This window comes from Sorex fumeus, unplaced genomic scaffold, assembly GCF_029834395.1.
Source record: "Sorex fumeus unplaced genomic scaffold, SorFum_2.1 ptg000149l, whole genome shotgun sequence".
Classification (NCBI taxonomy): domain Eukaryota; kingdom Metazoa; phylum Chordata; class Mammalia; order Eulipotyphla; family Soricidae; genus Sorex; species Sorex fumeus.
The window spans coordinates 7,008,694-7,027,622 of record NW_026606206.1 but is presented as its reverse complement, the minus strand read 5'-3'; the positions used below and the strand labels follow the sequence as shown (position 1 = coordinate 7,027,622).

General features: G+C 48.7%; 1 protein-coding gene across 2 annotated transcripts in view; it reads right to left on the bottom strand.

The window, feature by feature from the left end:
* TJP2 (tight junction protein 2) overlaps positions 1-18,929 on the bottom strand; it is a 94,810-nt gene that overhangs the window by 26,666 nt on the left and 49,215 nt on the right. For both annotated transcript variants that reach the window (XM_056106880.1, XM_056106881.1), the window contains exons 3-11: positions 17,459-17,583; positions 14,199-14,301; positions 11,102-11,729; positions 9,656-9,759; positions 8,135-8,288; positions 6,377-6,485; positions 6,148-6,269; positions 3,176-3,242; positions 1,156-1,306 (exon numbers count right to left, since the gene is read on the bottom strand). In XM_056106880.1, the coding sequence (XP_055962855.1) occupies positions 1,156-1,306; positions 3,176-3,242; positions 6,148-6,269; positions 6,377-6,485; positions 8,135-8,288; positions 9,656-9,759; positions 11,102-11,729; positions 14,199-14,301; positions 17,459-17,583 (1,563 nt within the window). The remainder of the gene's footprint in view (positions 1-1,155; positions 1,307-3,175; positions 3,243-6,147; positions 6,270-6,376; positions 6,486-8,134; positions 8,289-9,655; positions 9,760-11,101; positions 11,730-14,198; positions 14,302-17,458; positions 17,584-18,929) is intronic.

Below are 18,929 nucleotides of genomic sequence, written 5' to 3'. Positions count from 1 at the left end.
CCCACCCCCCACAAGTGGATCCTCCACCCCTGCAAACACCACACCTGAAACCCTGTGAGCACTTTGGCAGAACAGAGCCATGCCCAAGAGCACTCCAGTCAAGTGTGAGAACAGCTAAATGAAAACAAGCAAGCACCACACTTGAGTGCGGGGCCACGCTGCCCAGCAGGGAGTACCGAGGCCACGTGTGCGAGCATCACCAATAGAAGCGTGATCTGTGGCAAGTACTGCAACTAAATCCGGGTGACCCCAGTACATCACAACAAAGGAAATGGGTGGCAAGGCTGGCACACAACCTGCCAGGAAAATGAATCAAGAGCCAAGTGTTAAGCAGGACTTTTAAAAGATACTCCTGGGCTGGAGCAATAGCACAGCGGGGAGGGCGTCTGCCTTGCACGCAGCCAACCCAAGGTTCGAGTCCCAGCATCCCATATGGTCCCCTGAGCACTGCCAGGGGTAATTCCTCAGTGCAGAGCCAGGAGGAACCCCTGTGCATCACCAGGTGTGACCCAAAAAGCAAAATAATAATAATAATAATAATAATAATAATAATTTAAAAACAGTGGAGTTCATGCCCAATTCAATCAGCCTAATCAGTGGCTGAATAAATAGCAGTACTCCTACATAAAAAAAAAAAAAATTAAAAAATAAAAGATACTCCCTCTAGGCCTTCAGTTACAGTTCCATTGATTCTTTTATTTTGGGTTTTTGTGGCCACAACTGGAGACGCTCAGAAGTTACTCCTGGTTCTACACTCAGGAATCACTTCTGGTAGTCTCAGGGAACCATACAGGATGCCGGGGATCAAACCTGGATCAGCCTAGCGAAAGGCAAGCACCTAACCTGCTGGACCATCCCTCCGGCCACAGGGTTCCATTGTTTTTCGTTAAGTGAATTAACAGGACTCTTTGCCCGGGTCTTAACATACCACACATGCCCACAGACACCGGGATGGTTTTAGGGGATGTGAGGTACTTCTGTAAGACAGGCTTCACAGGACTGAGCAATTCAGAGATCTCACTACTGCGCACCAACAGACCTCAGGCTGGTCAATTTTCACAAGCTGAACCCCGACCCCCAGCCCTTTTGCAAGAAAATCTAGCAAGCCCCACTCTTTCCCAGTTCCTGCTAAAAGCAGGGCGAGGCTTTTGTTACCTTCAGAATCTGGTCCCCTTCTTGAAGGCCTTCCTGTTCCGCCGAGGTGCCCTCCTGGATGCCAGCCACAAATATCCCCACGTCATTGCCACCGGCCAGACGGAGGCCCACGCTATCGCCTTTCTTGAACCTCACCATTTTGGTATTAGGGCTGCAATGGGTTCCATTCCAGGAAAGAAAGAACACAGATTGTTTTGTTTTACGGTAAGGGAAGAACCAAAATGAGCCATTAAAGATGGATTTTCTTCTCTCAAGAGAGAGTGATTTGTCCTTGACCTTTTTCCTTTTCTTTCCTTTTCTTTTTTGCCATATAACAACTATCACTAGTGGGCTCGTATTGGTCTGAGTTTGATAATTCTATCCAGTAACTACAACTACAACTGGTCTCATTCACCTGACCCTATTCACCTTAGTGTTGTAATAAACATCAGAAGTTAAGTTTTTGCACCGGCTAAGGGAGCAGGCTCGGTGGTGGGTAGAAAAATAGGCACACTGATGGTGGGATTGACGTTGGAACATTTAACACCTGAAACAACTGTATTATGAACAACTTAGTGAATCACGGTGCTATAATAAAAAAAAAAACTTTAAAGAACACCAATTCCACTCGTGAGCATTTCACTTTTATTACCCAATAAACTCACAAAGGTAGGGTATGGGGGAATAGAACCTAATATACAGAAATCACTTCCTAATGTTACATATTAGGATTTTCTAACTTAAACATTTATGTAAATATGAGCAATTAGACCACAAGAATGTTTAAAGAATGTATGTGTATCTGAAAAAAAAAGCATGGACTTACACTCAAAATCCGGGCAATCCATGTTTAAAAAAAAAAAAGAATTTTTTTTAAATTGACACGTCTTGAGATACACAGTTACAAGGTTGTTCATGATTGGGTTTCAGTGATACAATGTTTCAACACCCAACCCTTCATCAGTGTACTTTTCCCACCACCAATGTCCCTAGTATTCCTCTCGCCACCACCCCATTCCCCCATCCCCCATCCCGAGATCCATCTTCTTCTTTCTCTAGAATGATTAGTACTTTAAGCTGAAAGCAGACTATAGACCAAATATGATTGCCACTCAATGCCTCTTTTGCAAACCACAGCACCCAAAAGGAGAGAGAGAACAGAGGAGAATGCCCTGACACAGAGGCAGGGTGGGGTGGGGGGGATTTGGGGGTGGGAGGGATACTGGGATCCGTGGTGGTGGGAAATGGGCACTGGTGGAGGGATGGGTATTTGATCACTGTATAATCGAAACCCAAGCACAAAAATTTGTAAGTCCACAACTGTACCTCATGATGTCTCACTAATAAAAATTAAAACAAAACAAAACAAAACAAAAAACCTCTTTTGTTTTTCCCAATCTAGAGATTTTTCTCTTTCTGGAGGCTGGGGCATGAGTGGGAGCTGGTCCACTGTACCGATGAAGAGGAAAAAATACAGAGTATTTCCTCATGTAAGCTCACTTGGGATCAGAAAGCAAAGCACGGGTTAGGTTTCTAATGGAAGGCTGCTCCAAGGGAATGCTGGACCTTGATCCAGGGGCTGAGGCCCCCAATGCAGGATCCTGTCATGTGCAGGTCACTGTGACACTCCCCACACTACGTGTTGGGATGCTTACATCACCGCAGTCCCGCAGGGCACAGAGTTAAACGATGCTTCACTGATCCATGAGCTCCAGATACAGCAAACATTTCAGAGCTACGTTTCAGAGCAAATATGCTAGGACAGGCATATTCTGGACAAATATTCTGGACAAGGCATCAGAGGAGACGAGCAGACGCAGAGAGTATCACAAAGAGCACTCACACCCACACTCCAACTTTTCCTACTCGTAATTTCTTTTTTTTTTTTTTCAGACACACTAAGAACGGGAGTTGGTTAAAAGGTGCCCAACTCTGCGAAATCACCCGGGGTAGTTAACAAAATACACTCTTCAGATTTCAGGTAAGGAGAGCGAGCCCTTATGGACAAAGAAAGGGCTGGGAAGGAGACTGAAATACACACCCATATATGGCTTCATCTTCAGGACTAGGACGAAGAAAACTTCTCGGAGCTGCTTTTGGTTGAGGAGCTAAGGATTCAAGAAAAGAAAAAAAAATCACAATGATTGGAGTTTATGTCCAAATACTGTATCACTGTCATCCCGTTGTTTAGGGATTTACTCGAGCGGGCGCCAGTAACGTCTCCATTCATCCCAGCCCTGAGATTTTTAGCAGCTTCTCCTTATTCATCTTTCCCAACTGTATTGGAGGATCTTTCAGGGTCAGAGGAATGAGACCTGTTATTGTTACTATTTTTGGCATATCGAATACACCACGGGGAGCTTGCCAGGCTCTGCTGTGAAAATCCACAGAAAACTTAAATCTTCACCTTACACCACATGTGTTACCAAAGATCAAAAATGAGTCTTTTTGAGAACCTAAAAAAATGAAACCTTGGGGCTGGAGCGATAGCACAGCGGGTAGGGTGTTTGCCTTGCATGCAGCTAACATGGCCGACACAGGTTCGATTCCCAGCACCCCATATGGTCCCCCAAGCACTGCCAGGAGCAATTCCTGAGTGCATGAGCCAGGAGTAACCCCTGAGCATCGCCGGATATGACCCAAAAAGCAAAATAAATAAATAAATGAATAAATAAAATAAAACCTTCTTATCATGCTGGTTTTTCCCAGAATGCACCTGAAAGTCTGATCAGCACTCGAGGTAATGGACAGAGTTAAGAGGAAGGAGTGGGGGACAACTGCACCTCAGGGTTCCTGGCACCAGGCCCCCTAAATTCTATGCAAGGATTTTTTTTTTTTGCTTTTTTTGGGTCACACCCGGTGATGCTCAGGGGTTATTCCTGTCTCTGCACTCAGGAATCACTCCTGGCGGTGCTCAAGGGACCATATGGGATGCTGGGAATTGAACCCGGGTTGGCCAGGTGCAAGGCAAATGCCCTACCCAGTGTGCTCTCGCTCTAGCCCCATAAATTCTACGGGATTTCAAAAATCCTGCACAGAGAGCTGGCTGGAAGGTGACGGTGGGGATGCTGAGAAAGCTTCAGGATGGTATAGGAGGGGATCAGGCTGCCTGAGAACCGGAGCAAAATCAGAAGGCTGGAACTCTCCGCCCCACCCAATTCTGGGGGCAGGGATCGCGTTCAATCCCCAGTGAGTTAATGATTGATTAATGACTTAATCACACATGCCTGCATACTGAAGTTGCCATTAAGCCCCTCCTAAATGACAGCTTCTGGGCTGTCGAATACATCGGGGTGCTGGTGTACCCTGAGAAGACAGGCAAGCCCTCAACCCCTTCCCCAAGTCCTTTCCTTTCTTTTGGTTGTTTCTAAATCATGCCCTCTTCTGGAAAAAAAAAACAAAAAAGGCAATCATAAGTAAGCAAAGCTCCTTCTCCTCTTACTACTGAGTTCTACTTCTACCAGCTGTCCCAGTGCTGCCAGACCTGAGCAGGAGGTCAGCGGCACTCCTGACCTAAGGCTGGCCCCGCGGGAACTGAGGAGACACTTGGGGCTTACGGCTGCCCCCTGAAGTGGGAGGCCCTGAACCCACGGGATCTCCAGGTCACCGGTGTCAGATCTGGAGTGAAGCACAGAACACCAAGCTGGGAACGGTTCAGGCTAGGTCAAGGGAAGGGTCAAAAGGTCCACAGCTGGTCAGAAAGTAACAAGTCGGGGACCAGAGCAATAGTAGAGCGGGTAGGGCATTTGCCTGGCACTCAATCAGCCGTGGTTGGATTTCCAGCGCCCGATATGGTCCCCTGAGCACTGCAAGGAGTGAGCCCCCTGAGGGTACAGCCAGGAGTCAGCCCTGAGCACTGCTAGGTGTGGCCCCACAACAAAACAAAACAAAACAAAAAAGTAACACGATGGAATCAACCTGGTGTGATTAGAAATGTTTAGAAATTACTGGAGGAGGGGACTGGAGTATTAGCACAGCGGGGAGGGCGTTTGCCTTGCACGCGGCCAACCCAGGTTTGATTCCCAGCATCCCATATGGTCCCCTGAGCACCGCCAGGGGTAATTCCTGAGTGCAGAGCCAGGAGTAACCCCTGTGCATCCCTGGGCATGACCCAAAAAGCAAAAAAACAAAAACAAAAACAAAAAAAATAAAATAAATTACCAGGGGGGTTTGTGATCTTGTTTGTTTTGTTAGTTTTTTAGGGAGGAGGGGCTATATTCAGTGGAGCTCATGGGCTATTCCTGCCTCTATGCTCTGGACTGACGCCAACGGAGCTTCGGAGATCATACATGGGGCCAGGACAGAGCCAGAGTCATCTGCGAGTGAGGCAAGCACCCTTCCACCTGCACTATCTCTCGAACCCCTGTTCTTTGGTATCTATTTTTTCAATGTTAGAGGAAAAAAATACTTGGAAAGAGCTATGATTGGAGTATCACGCTTCACTCAAATGAGAGAATCCGGAGTTCTGATCTCCGTCAACGCTCAAGAATCAGGGACACTGTCTCATTTGCCAAGGCATCAAAAATCAGATGGGCTGGACACGTAATGGAGGTTTAGAGAGGACCGCTGGACTAGAGCCATTACTGACTGGATTCCACGGTACGTCAAAAGATCGCGTGGACGCCCACCTACAAGATGGTCAGACTTCTTCGTCAAGACCCTGAATGATCGGTTTGAGGCTCTGCATGTTCCTAGAATGAGCAGATGCCATTGGGCTACGCTAGCTAGCACACAACAGGGATGAATGGAGACGTTACTGGCATCCGCTCGAGTAAATCGATGAATAACAGGGGGATCAAGTGATCAAGTGATCAAGGGGAAAAAATAGAGTCGGGGTGGAGCTCCACGGCAGAATACATACTTCCCCTGGGTGTGTCCCAGGGTTCAATTTCAGAGACGGGGACACAAATACACAGTGGATGAGAGAGGAATCCCGCTTCTCTTTCTGAGAATGGCTCAAAAATCATTGTTCCCTTTCCCCGCTGCCAGTCTCGGGAGTCCGCCACACCTCACCTGCGACTTCCTCATGGTGTCGGGGCTCCCGGCTGCCGTCGGGCCCCGCTGCAGCCGCGAGATCCCCAGATTTGAACGGAGTGGGGGTGGCGCCCATCCGGGACCATCTGCCCTCTCTGGAACTTAAACACACACACAGTGTTATTAGTGTTTGCGCAGGTCCCGAATGTGCAAACGTGGGTTCATGTGCACACAACGGGGTGTGCAGAGGAAATGAACAGCATCTTACTCTGGCCTTTCCTTCAGCTTCTCGTTGGAAGAATGATAGTCATAATCGGAATACTGCTGCCGTCTCTCTTCTGGAGAAAATGATCGGATGGACTCTATTTCGGAGACATCTGGGGAGAAACATAAGGAAAGCCTTCTCTATAAAATATTGAAAGCCTGTGCCTGAGACGAAGCTCTTCTCTGAGGAGGGAAGGTGGGAAACGGAAGAGGGGTAATGGACTATCTGTCTGATTGTCTTCCCACAGGGGGGCATGAGGGAACGAAGTCGGAGTCTAAAGGGACAGCATGAATTAATAAAGAGGAAGTCGGCTTCAGAGTTGGATGTCGCTCTTTGATTACACTTTCCAACAAAACTGCTATGACACAGTCAAAATGATGCCCTATGAATGAGCTCACTTTCACACCACTGCCCAGTGTTTCTCACACTGGATGGTGGTTATGAACTGCCTGCAGTGAGAATTTTGGTCTTTGTTGGTTGTTTTTTTTTTTTTTTTTTGCTTTTTGGGTTACACCCGGCTACACATAGGGGTCATGCCTGGCTCATGCACTCAGGAATTACTCCTGGCGGTGCTTGGGGAACCATATGGGATGCTGGGAATCGAACCCAGGTCGGCTGTGTGCAAGGCAAACACCCTACCCGCTGTGCTATCGCTCCAGCCCCCTGCACTTAGATAATGTTGATGTGCTGGGCAGGGACAGAGATTCTGCAAGTCTACCAGGCTTCCAGATGCCACCAGTGCTGAGGAGTACACCTTGAAAAGCAAGAATATTAACTATGGGCCTGAGAGATAATACAGCACGTAGGGTGCTTGCCTTGCATGCAGCCAACCCAGGTTCAATCCTCAGCACCGCATATGGTACCCTGAGTTCTGCCAGGAGTGATCCCTGAGCACAGAGCTAGGACAAAGTCCCGAGCACCACTAGCTGTGATCCCAATACAAAAAAAAATTAAAATGAAATTGGGGGTCGGAGAAATAGTACAGCAGGTATGGTGCTTGCCTGGCAGGTGGCTGAACTCGGGTTTGATCCCCAGCACCATACGTACTCCCCCGAGCACCACCAGGAACGATCCTTGAACATACCCAGGTGTGGCCCCCAAACCAAAAATAAAGAAAAAGAGAGTTTAGAGGGCCCTCACAACTGTACCAAAATTTCATGTTGAAAAAAACTGCCTTTTGGGGCTGGAGAGATAGCACATGGGTAGGGCGTTTGCCTCGCATGCAGCTGACCTGGGTTCAATTCCCAGCATCCCATATGGTCCCCTGAGCACCACCAGGAGTAACTCCTGAGTGCAGAGCCAGGAGTCACCCCTGTGTATCGCCAGGTGTGACCCAAAAAGAAAAAAAAAAAAAAGAAAAAGAAAAAAAAGAAAAAAAAACCCTGCCTTTTTGAAATGGCAACCAGATATTTCCCTATTGGAATTCAAGTGTAAAAGAGGGGCTTTGGGGGCTGGAGCGATAGCACAGCAGGTACGGCGTTTGCCTTGCATGCAGCTGACCTGGGTTCGATTCCCAGCATCCCATATGGTCCCCCAAGTACCGCCAGGAGTAATTCCTGAGTGCATGAGCCAGGAGTAACCCCTGTGCATCACCTGGTGTGACCCAAAAAAGCAATAAAAAAATAAATAAATATTAAAAAAATAAAAGAAGGGCTTTTGATGGAAACAACTTCCAGCGAGACGGCGACGCTCAACAGAGGGGACAGAGAAGTGATGGCCTTCGTCACTTCCGCTGAGCTTGCCGCTCCTCTCTCTCCTTACCTTCTATTTCGGAGTCGCTGTCGTTTAAAGACGGAATGTTGATGAGGGTCTGCCTGCTGTCTCTCAACACGACCAGCTGAAGTTTCCCTCTGGACTTCTCTATCAGTTTCCGAGCATCCGTTAGAGACATGTTCTCAGTTACAGTTCCATTGATCTGTGTTTATGAAAGGCAGCGACAACTTTTGGGATACTGTGATTCTACTCGCAGTTAAACAGAAAACAAGTTTATTCCCCTCCTAAAGTTGAAAGTTTTGCTCCGCTCTTCAAACAGATAGAGTCTCTCGGAATGAATAAAAAGGAATCCTCCTTTAACTTTGGATCCCAGATACCGACGTGAGAGAGCTACAGAGTATTATGTCACTCTGATAACTTATTTAAATTCCAAGCTCAAGATGATGCTTTGAACGATTAATTAACTTAGCTAAAGTTTAGATCTGATCTCAGGCCACTAAAAATTAGAGAAGGTGAAAAGGGATGTCGGGAATTGGCCACAGAGACCCCCAAAAATATGGTATCGGGGCTGGAGCAATAGCACAGAGGGTAGGGTGTTTGCCTTGCACGCGGCCAACCCGGGTTCAATTCCCAGCATCCCATATGGTTCCCCGAGCACCGCCAGGGGTAATTCCTGGGTGCAGAGCCAGGAATAACCCCTGTGCACCGCCAGGTGTGACCCAAAAAGCCAAAAAAAATATATATATATATATATATGGCATCTGTGTGAGAGATATTCACTTACTTCCCACACTAAACAGCTTTATAAAAATATTAAATAAGATTAAATAAGATCAAAAAAAAGTATTAAATAGCATTCATGTGTCACCAACAGCACCTTCTATTTTTCCTTAACTCATAAGCCTTAAAGAAACAAGAATGAAAAGAAACACTCATTGAAATTTCTTTTTTAAATATTAAAATTGGGCAGGAGCGATAGTACAGCAGATAGGGAACTTGCCTATACATGGCCGACCAGGGTTCAATCCCCCACTTTCCATATGGTCCCCTAAGCACACCCATGAGTGATCACTAAGCACAGAGCCAGGAATAGCCCCCAAGCACTGTCGGTGTGGTCCAAAATCCCCAAGAAATAAATTAACATAATTCAAAATTTTCAAGTCTAGTTTTTCTCTAAAATTTTCTCACTCAAGGGGCTGGAGTGATAGCACAATGAGTAGGGCGTTTGCCTTGCATGCAGCTGACCCGGGTTCGATTCCCAGCATCCCATATGGTCCCCCGAGCACTGCCTGGAGTAATTCCTGATTGCATGAGCCAGGAGTATTCCTGTGCATCGCCGGGTGTGACCCCAAAAAGGGAAAAAAAAAAGTTTTCTCACGCAAATGTTTTTTCCAGTCTCTGTCTTCTGATTGGCAAAAAGTTTCACTGTGTTAATATCGGAAGAAGGAAACACAGATTACAAGACTAACTTTTTGTTTTGTTTTGTTTCTTCTCTCTGTCTGTCCACTCTTTGCAGCCCTATAAAGCTCCATATGAGGCCCACAGGCTGTCCTCTGCCAGGCCTCCTACCTTGAGAATGATGTCTCCTTCATGCAGGTTACCATCTTTAGTCGCAAGACCCGTTCGTGTCATTTCTTTGATGAAGATCTGGCTCCCGAGCCGGAGACCATACTCTAGAGAACAAACACATAAACCAACAAATTACCTAAAAACATGTGGTCTGGTTTTCATATCATTTGAAAAATACATATGAAAAATAAATTTTGCATGTAGGATGTTCTGTGACCACTGGGATGGACTTACCAAAAATATCAAATCAACAACTTTCTCCTATTCTAAGTTCCTCCCCAGCTAGGGAGATTTTTCCCTCTCCTTTTACTTTCCAATAAACATTTGTATTTAAAAAAAAAAAAAAAAACAACTCAAGAATTTGTAGGAGACATGGCAGCCTGGGCTGGCACCCACTTCATCAATTCCTACCAAAAAACTCACTGCAACTCAGTATCCCCACCTGTAAAATAAAAGCCACATGTCCTACCTGTCATATGGGTTCCTGGTGAAGACTAAATGAGAGGAATTTATTCAGTGGAATTTACCAGGGGTGGCCCAACCCTGTAACACCTCCCCCACAGCAACACACACACACACACACACACACACACACTGTGCTAGAGGTAGCACAGGGGTTAAGGCACGGTGCCTTGTATGCCTTGTATGTGTGCAGCAGACCCTAGTTCTATTTCCTGCAGCACATATGATCCCTAGCATCACCAGGGGTGATCCCTGAGTGCAAGAACCAGGATTATGCCCTGAGCATTGCTGGGAGTGACCCACCAATCAGAAGAAAAAGGAAAAGAACAAAACACAAGGGTAGTGTCCATTATAGATTCCGTCTCTGGCACTACAAAACGGAAGACGTTGCAATCACTTGGCGTTTTGTCAGATGCTGGTGGTCTTGTAATAAATCTGGGTGCCGGGCGAGCTTCTGTACTCCTCACAAACATATACAAGTGCCTATAGCACATAGGACTGCAACTATGCACCCATTCACGTATGCTGATGATGCACGCATCACACCCCCTCCATAAGTAAATAGATAAATAAATCAATAGCAGGTGCCCGTGAGAGGGCAGTGGCAGAGCACCTGCCTGCTGGGTAGTTAGGGCCCCAGCAGCCAGCCGTGGCAATCGATTTATTTATTTTGCTTTTTGGGTCACACCCAGCAATGCGCAGGGGTTACTCCTGGCTATACACTCAGGAGTTACTCCTGGCGGTGCTCAGGGGACCCTATGGGATGCTGGGAACCGAACCCCGGGTTGGCCGCGTGCAAGGCTAACACCCTACCCGCTGTGTGCCATCTCTCTCTCCAGCCCCAGTCGTGGCAATCGAGGCTGGACTGCCACGAGTGCACGCTCTGGCACAAGCACCATGACGACCCCCGGGAGGGAAGGGTGGGTAGGAGTAGGCGACAGTCACCGCATCACGCGCGCGCGCGCGCATCACCAAGCCTCGTACCTTCGTTGGCTTTGCTCTTCGTCAGCAGGACCCCGATGGGCCTGTCGGCGGCATCCTGGGGGTCGGCGGCGTGGCCGGGCCGCCCCCGACGCTCCGCACTGGGGCTGCGGGAGTGCAGATGCTCACGGCTACGGCTGCGGGACGCCCCCTCCCCGTAGCGGGCCTGGGGCTTGGCGCGGCGGCCGTCGGGGCTGTAGGCGCGCTCCCAGGGCTCATCCAGGCTGCGGCCGCGGCTGCTGTCGCGGGCTCGCCCGTAGCGGTGGTCGTGGTCGTCATCGTCGTGGTAGTGGTGGTCCAGGCCGCGCTCCAGGCTGCGGCCGCGGCTGCTGTCGCGGGCCCGCCCGTAGCGATGATCCTCCTGGTCCAGGCCGCGCTCCAGGCTGCGGCCGCGGCTGCGCTCCCGCTCCCGGCTGCGCGCGCGGCTGTGCGGCCGCCCCCGCTCGGGACTGTCCTCCCAGCTGTGGCTGCGACCCCCGCGGCTGCTGCTGCGTGGGCTCTGCTCGCTGTAGCCGCTGCGCACGCTCCGCCCGTCGAACTCGTCCATCGCCTCGAAGGTGCGGTCGTCATCGTGGCCCGGAGGGCTGCCCTGCCGGGGGGCCACCTGCACCTTCCGGGGACGCTTGACCACCTGTCAGCAAACACAAGCCAGCAAGAGGTGGGATGAGCAATCCAGTTCAGTGGGTAGGGGGTTCGCGCGTTGGATCTCCCGTCCCCCACCCCCCACTCCGTGCACGGCCAGGAGTGATTCCTGAGCACAGAGCCGGGAGTCAGCCCTAAGCACCACTAGGCGGGGCGCAGAAAACCCAGAGTGGGAAGAAGGAAAGGGGCTGTCACCCATGGCCAAGGGATCAGCACCAGAATCACATACAGGCGGAATGCCCTCATTAAAGAGCGGACCATGGGGCTGGAGCAATAGCACAGCGGGTAAGGCGTTTGCCTTGCACGGGGATGACCCAGGTTCGATTCCCAGCATCCCATATGGTCCCCTGAGCACCGCCAGGGGTAATTCCTGAGCGCACGAGCCAGGAGTAACCCCTGTGCATTGCCGGGTGTGACCCAAAAAAAGAAAAAAAAAAAAAGAGCAGACCAAAGAAAAACCGGGCATTTGGGACTGCAACTCACTTCCAGCGCTCACTGCAAATGGGTGTGGGTGTGTCTAAGCCCAGAGACCAAAGTGGCAGGACATTAACAGTGCAGAGCATGGAGGAGAAGAGCGTATTGCACTCGTACTGGAACTTTCATTTGAAAAATGTTCATCATGCCAAGCTGGAAAATAAATACCACACAGCTGGTGCACCCCCCTGGCACTGCCCTTCACTACCCTGAACTGCAACTTCTTCTCTGTTTGTCCTCTCACACTCCACCCCAGGGCACACACACTCCTTGCAGCCCTCACTGGTTTGGGGGATAAATAGTGTCTGGCACATCTTTGATTCTCAATCGAGATCTATCTTTCTTTCTTTCTTTCTTTCTTTCTTTCTTTCTTTCTTTCTTTCTTTGTCACACCTGGCAACTGCACAGGGGTTACTCCTGGTTCATGCACTTAGGAATTACTCCTGGTGTTGTGCAGGGGGGGCTGGAGCGATAGCACAGCGGGTAGGGCATTTGCCTTGCACACAGCCAACATGGCTGACCCGAGTTCGATTCCTCCGCCCCTCTTGGAGAGTCCGGCAAGCTACCGAGAGGATCTTGCCCGCACGGCAAAGCCTGACAAGCTCCCCGTGACGTATTTGATATGCCAAAGACAGTAACAAGTCTCACAATGTTACTGGGCCCGCTCGAGCAAATAAATGAACAACGGGAGGACAGTGATATACAGTGACAGTTGTTCGGGGGACCATATGGGATGCTACTGGGAATTGAACCCAGGTCGGCCACTTGCAAAGCAAACGCCCTACTTGCTGTGCTATGGCTCCAGCCCCTCTCAACCGAGATCTGATGAGTGATGAAGTCAAAGAAAACTAGACCGTCACTGTCTCCTAGGAAATTTTACTAGAATGGAGATCTTTACAAAAAAAAAAAAAAAAGGTTCAGGGTGGGGGTGTTGCTGGAGAGATAATACAGCAGGTCTGGCACTTATGCTGCATGGGTTCAACCCTGGTTCTACCCCAGGTATTCCCAGTCCCTCTCCCACCCCTCAGAACCACCAGGAATGATTCCTGAGCACTTGAATTCTTGAATTCAATGATTCGAGAGTAGCTCCTCAGCACTGCCTAGTATGGCCCCCCCAAAGAAACTGTAACACTGTAGCACTGTCCTCCCATTGTTCATCAATTTGCTCAATGAACAAAGGCCCAGTAACATCTCCATCGTGAGACTTGTTGTTACTGTGTTTGGCAGATCGAATACGTCACGGGGAACTTGCCAGGCTTTGGCCGTGAAGGCGAGATACTCTGGGTAGCTTGCCAGGCTCTCCGAGAGGGGCGGAGGAACAGAACCCAGCTCGGCCGGGCCGGCCGCTTGCAAGGCAAACATATTACCTCTGTGTATCGCTCCAGCCCAAAAAAACAAACAATAAAAAAATAAATAAATACTAGCGAGAATCACTGTCTTGCACAGTTCAAAGGGGCTCAGGGATGGGTCAGTGGCCCAAGCATCTGCCATGCCAGCATGAGGCTGAGAGCTCCAAACCTAGTACCACCCACACGCCCTGGGTTTGGTTCTGGCACCTCCATGTCTAGGGGCTCACAAACTGAGTTTGCAACTTCCCAGAATGCAAGCCACAGCGAGCACACAGTGATGCAGTACCTCGAAAGTGCGCCACCCCCCCAGGGCAACACAGTGGAGTGTAGAAGCCCTGAAACCCCATGTGGGACCTGGGTGAGAACTAATATAATGGATGTTCCCTTCACCCCTCTCCAATTCCCATCACAACAGCAACAAAGATGGGAAAGGGGAGGGCAATCCGTAGGACCGGAAAGGCACTGGGATGGGGGGTGTTGACGTCATGTCATGACACCTCCAAAAACATTGAGGAGGGAACTGGCCTCTCGACCACAGGACTGTGTCACATGTGCATCAAAGCACGTGATGGCTTTCATCCGGGCACGGAAGCGCGTGGCACCAGAAGACAGAAGCTGAGCCCTCGAGCACTTACGATGGCAGCAATCTTCCCACTGTTTCTCAGCTGCTGGACGGCGAACGAATGTAGCACGTCCTCCATGGGGGTGCCATTCACCATGACCACCCTGTCATTTTCCCTGCAAACAATGAAAGGAGAGAGACGTGAGGCACCACCATCTCCTCGCTGGAAACCGTGTCTTGGGGGAAGGAAAAGAAGCAGCGAAATGAACTGCAACGTTTGATGTTGGATGCCTCCAAGGCTTAATCAGTCAAGAAGCTGGCCTGAACTCTGTCTCAGTGGTAGATTCAATGGTGGATTCTGCAGTAGACTTAGTGGTAGAGTGACTGTGTTCCATATGGGATGACCTTATATTTTGTGTGTTCCATCTCAGGAAGGGGTACAGGAGCCCCCTGGGTAGACCTTTTAGTGTTATAGATGGATTTTTGACAGCTTACAGGAAACCATCAGGGGAGACCGCCAGAGTACAGGGGACCCCAAGGTGGCTTGTCACAGTCAAAGACTAGGCACAGAAACAACTCCCGCCCTCTTTATACAAGGTGCCTGGCAGGAAGCACAGAAATACCCACTGCATGCATGTTTATTCCCTTGTATGTTTAGAGGAGAAGAGATCCCAGGTTTGCCTCAGGCTCTGAAGGCACTCGGTTTAATGTTGTTTTATATTATCTGTGCTGCCAGGGATTGAACCCAGGTAAAGTACCTAGCATCGAGCTACATACCTGGCCTTCATCTAAGATTCTGAAAGAAATCTGGAAGCAGAAGGGAAGAGTCACAGAAACCTAACTCTTACTTTACCCGATTTCAAAATTAGATTATTGTTTGGGGTTTTTTTTTTTTGTTTGTTTGTTTCTTTGTTTGTTTTTGGGTCATGCCCAGCAGTGCTCAAGGCTTACTCCTTGCTCTGCAATCAGGGTTCATTCCCGATGGCCTCAGGGGACCATATGGGGTGCTGGAGATAGATTAGCCAGGTTTAAGGTGAACACAAAAAGATTATATTAAGGGACTAGAGCGATACTAGAGCAGGCAAAGCTCTTGACTTGCATGCAGTCAACCTGGACGATCCCTGCCAGGAGTGAGTCCTGAATACAGAGCCAGGAGTAAGTCCTGAGCATTGCTGGGTGTGGCCCCCTCCCCAAGAAATCGATCAAAAATTATTTTGTAATTCTATATTGCTTTCCTCTGTCGAAAAGATCAGTGACTTTCATGAAAGAACAGAGATAACTTAAATCCTGACCAAGAAAACTCATAATCAACATTAGATTCTGCTCTGAGAAAGTAACTTGAAAGGAGGCAGACATGGATCTTTTTGGGGTCAGAGGGGCAACACATAACAGTGCTCAGGACTTAACTCTGAGCACTTACTTACTTACTGGCTCTGTGCTTAGGCATCATTTCTGGCAGGGTTCAGGGAACCATATATAATGCTGGGGGTTGAACTTGGGTGGCCTGCGAGCAAGGCTAGTGCCCAACCCATTGTACCCAACCCATTGTACTATCTCCCCAGGGAGCATCTTTTAAAATGTTAATTAATATCTCCAAGCCAAAAATCCACACAATAGCTGCACAAATGCAGATACTGCATGTGGGAAGCCCTGGTGTGAGCCCTAGCACCACATGGTCCCCTGGCACAGAGCTTGGCGTGGCTTCCACACCAAACACAAACCTCCCAAATTATTTCATTTATTTAAAGAAATAAAATGGGATGCTCTCTTCATACCGGAAGGCCAGCACCTGAAAAACCTGGGTTCCTGTGGAGTACATTTCTCTAAACTTTCACAACCCTCCAATGAATCAGATCATCATTAAGCTAGGAAGGTGGGAGGCGGGGGGGTGTCAAACTGTATTTGACTGGCTGCTTGTTTTCAGATAAAAAAAAAATCCGCATCTCTTACCAGGAGGATTACTCCATGGCTTAGAGGCCAGCCAAGCATTCTAGGGGAAAGGGCAGCTCAGATAGAGAAGGGAGCACCAAACAAAGGGTGTTTGGAGGATCCTCCCAGGATGGGAGAAGTATGCTGTAAGTAGACTATAGACCAAACATGATTGCCACTCAAGGCCTCTCTTGCAAACCACAGAACCCAAAAGGAGAGAGAGAGAACAAAAGGGAATGCCCTGCCACAGAGGGGGGTTTCGGGGGTGGGAGGAATACTGGGATCCGTGGTGGTGGGAAATGGGCACTGGTGGAGGGATGGGTATTTGATCATTGTATAGTTGAAACCCAAGCACAAAAATTTGTAAGTCTACAACTGTACCTCATGGTCTTTCACTAATAAAAATTAATTAATTAATTAATTAAAAAATCTGCATCTCATGGGAAATCGACCTTCTTTAAGTGAATGACCCATCGCCCTGCTCCCCATCCCTACTGCACCCAAGGTCATTACTACACCCCCTCCCCCCCGATTGTTCCAGCACCCTCGCAGGAGGTAGGGTGGTACTGTCCACTTCGGAAAACACCGAGGCACAGTATCCACATTAAACTCTTAGATATCATAAATTAAAATGAATGTTAACGGTGCAGGGTCTACTGGACTGGTGCCTGCCTTGCCACCAGATAGGCAGACAGATATGAGTTCAAATTTCTGTTGTCATGCAGGTGACAGGCACCACCCTGGCACTTCCACTCCCTTTATTTTTTATTTTCTTTTTATCAGGGGTAGGTGGGTTGGGACACACTAAGCAGTACTCAGGGAGGGGTCTACTCCCAGCTTTGTGCTCTGGGACTCACTCCTGGCAATGCTTGAGAGCCCACAGAGTGCCGGGATCAAACACTGGACCCCCACATGTACTTGCCCCCCTGGGCCAGCTTTCTGCCCACCCTCCTCCCACTTCTGCTGTTCTAAAGATTGGTTTGGGGTCAGGGAGAAGAGGGTTCAAAGATTTGGAGCATGTGCAATGCATGTGAGAACCCTGAGTTGGATCCCCAGCACCATGAGGTCCAAGCACTTCCAGAAGCAGCCCCCAACACCTCTGGGTGCAATGGCCACCCATCTCTCCTAAAAGAGAATGTGAATGCCTTACAAGCATGAGGCCTGGGTTCAATCCTCAGTACCACGTACACCTTCCTAAAATCCCCAGCATCCCATATGGTGCCCTGAGCATCACCAGGAGTAATTTCTGTGCAGAGCCAGGAGTAACCCTAAGAATCGTTGGTGTGCCTCCCGCCCCAAGATAAGATAAAATAAAATAAAAAGTGCACATCACCCAAAGTAGCCTGTCCTTGGTCAAACAAGCATTGTGGGAGGAACTGGGATTAGAGGGGAAAGAACACTCACTGCAGAAGCCCAGCGGCAGGCCCGCCCGGGAGCACGTCAGAAATGACGATGGACGTCTCCCCATTTTCAAAGTGGGGGTTGTCTCTGCCTCCAGACACTGCAATTCCAAATCCTTTCTTGGAATCCTGTTCATGGGAGGGAGGAGAAGAAAAAAAAAATGTAAGTGGCTTTCAGGATTTATTACAAGCATTTGATAAAGAACGAACCAGAGGTATCACAGAAGCAAAAGTTGCCAGAGACAAAGGAGAAACAAAAACAAACACTCACAGAGCTGACAGGGAAATGCCCTACCTCAAAGCCTGTGTGAGCCGAGTAAGTCAGAGAGCAGAGAATGACGTTAACACGGGGCTGGGAAACAGGGTTCCCGTACTCACTCCCATCACCAGTCAGAACCTCTTCTGCTCAGACTGTTTTAGGGGACACACACACACACACACACACACACACACACACACACCTGTGCTAACAGTCTATTTTTAAGGTATACCTATAACTTCAGCTGGGCTGGAGCGACAGCACAGTGGGTAGGGCATTTCCCTTGCACATGGCCGACCCGGGTTCGATTCCTCCGCCCCTCTCGGGGAGCCCAGCAAGCTACCCGCCCGTACAGCAAAGCCCGGCAAGCTCCCCATGACATATTCGATATGCCAAAAACAATAACAACAAATCTCACACTTTGTTGGGAGACGTTACTGGTGCCCGCTCGAGCAAAATCGATGAACCACGGGAGGGCAGTGCTACCTCTAACTTCAAGTAGGCTGGAGGTGGGGGAGGGAGGGGCGTTTGTTTTAATATAGTGCCAAAAAAATTAAAAGTTGATTTTGAATATTAAAGCCAAATCTGGACTATAAACTTATAATTCTAAGATCTCCTGACAAAACAAAGCATTAAACTCTTTTCTACCTGCAAATCAGAAAGGAAATAGAAGGCCAGGAGAGATAGTACAGTGGGCAGAGTGTATGAATTAGATAAATCCTACAAATATACAATTTAGCAAGAGTGAGGAGGGAAGAATATTTTTAAAAAATTAAAGGAAAAAAATAAATTAAAATTAAAGGAGAGGGGCTGGAGTGATAGTACAGCGGGTAGGGCATTTGCCTTGCACGCGGCTGACCCGGGTTCGATTCCCAGCATCCCATAAGGTCCCCTGAGCACCGCCAGGAGTAATTCCTGAGTACACGAACCAGGAGTAACCCCTGTGCCTTGCCGGGTGTGACCCAAAAAGCAAAATTAATTAATTAATTAATTAATTAAATAAAGGAGAACTTGAATAGGCCTATAAAACTATATTTATCCTATAAGGTTGGTTTTAGTGTGGAAAATGCAAGGCCAGAGCAATAGTATAGCAGGTCAGGTGCTTGCCTTGCATGCGGCCAATTCAGGTTTGATCCCCAGCACCTAATATGGGCCCCAGAGTACCAGGACTGATTCCTTAGCACAGAGCCAGGAATAAATAAATCCTCAACAAAGC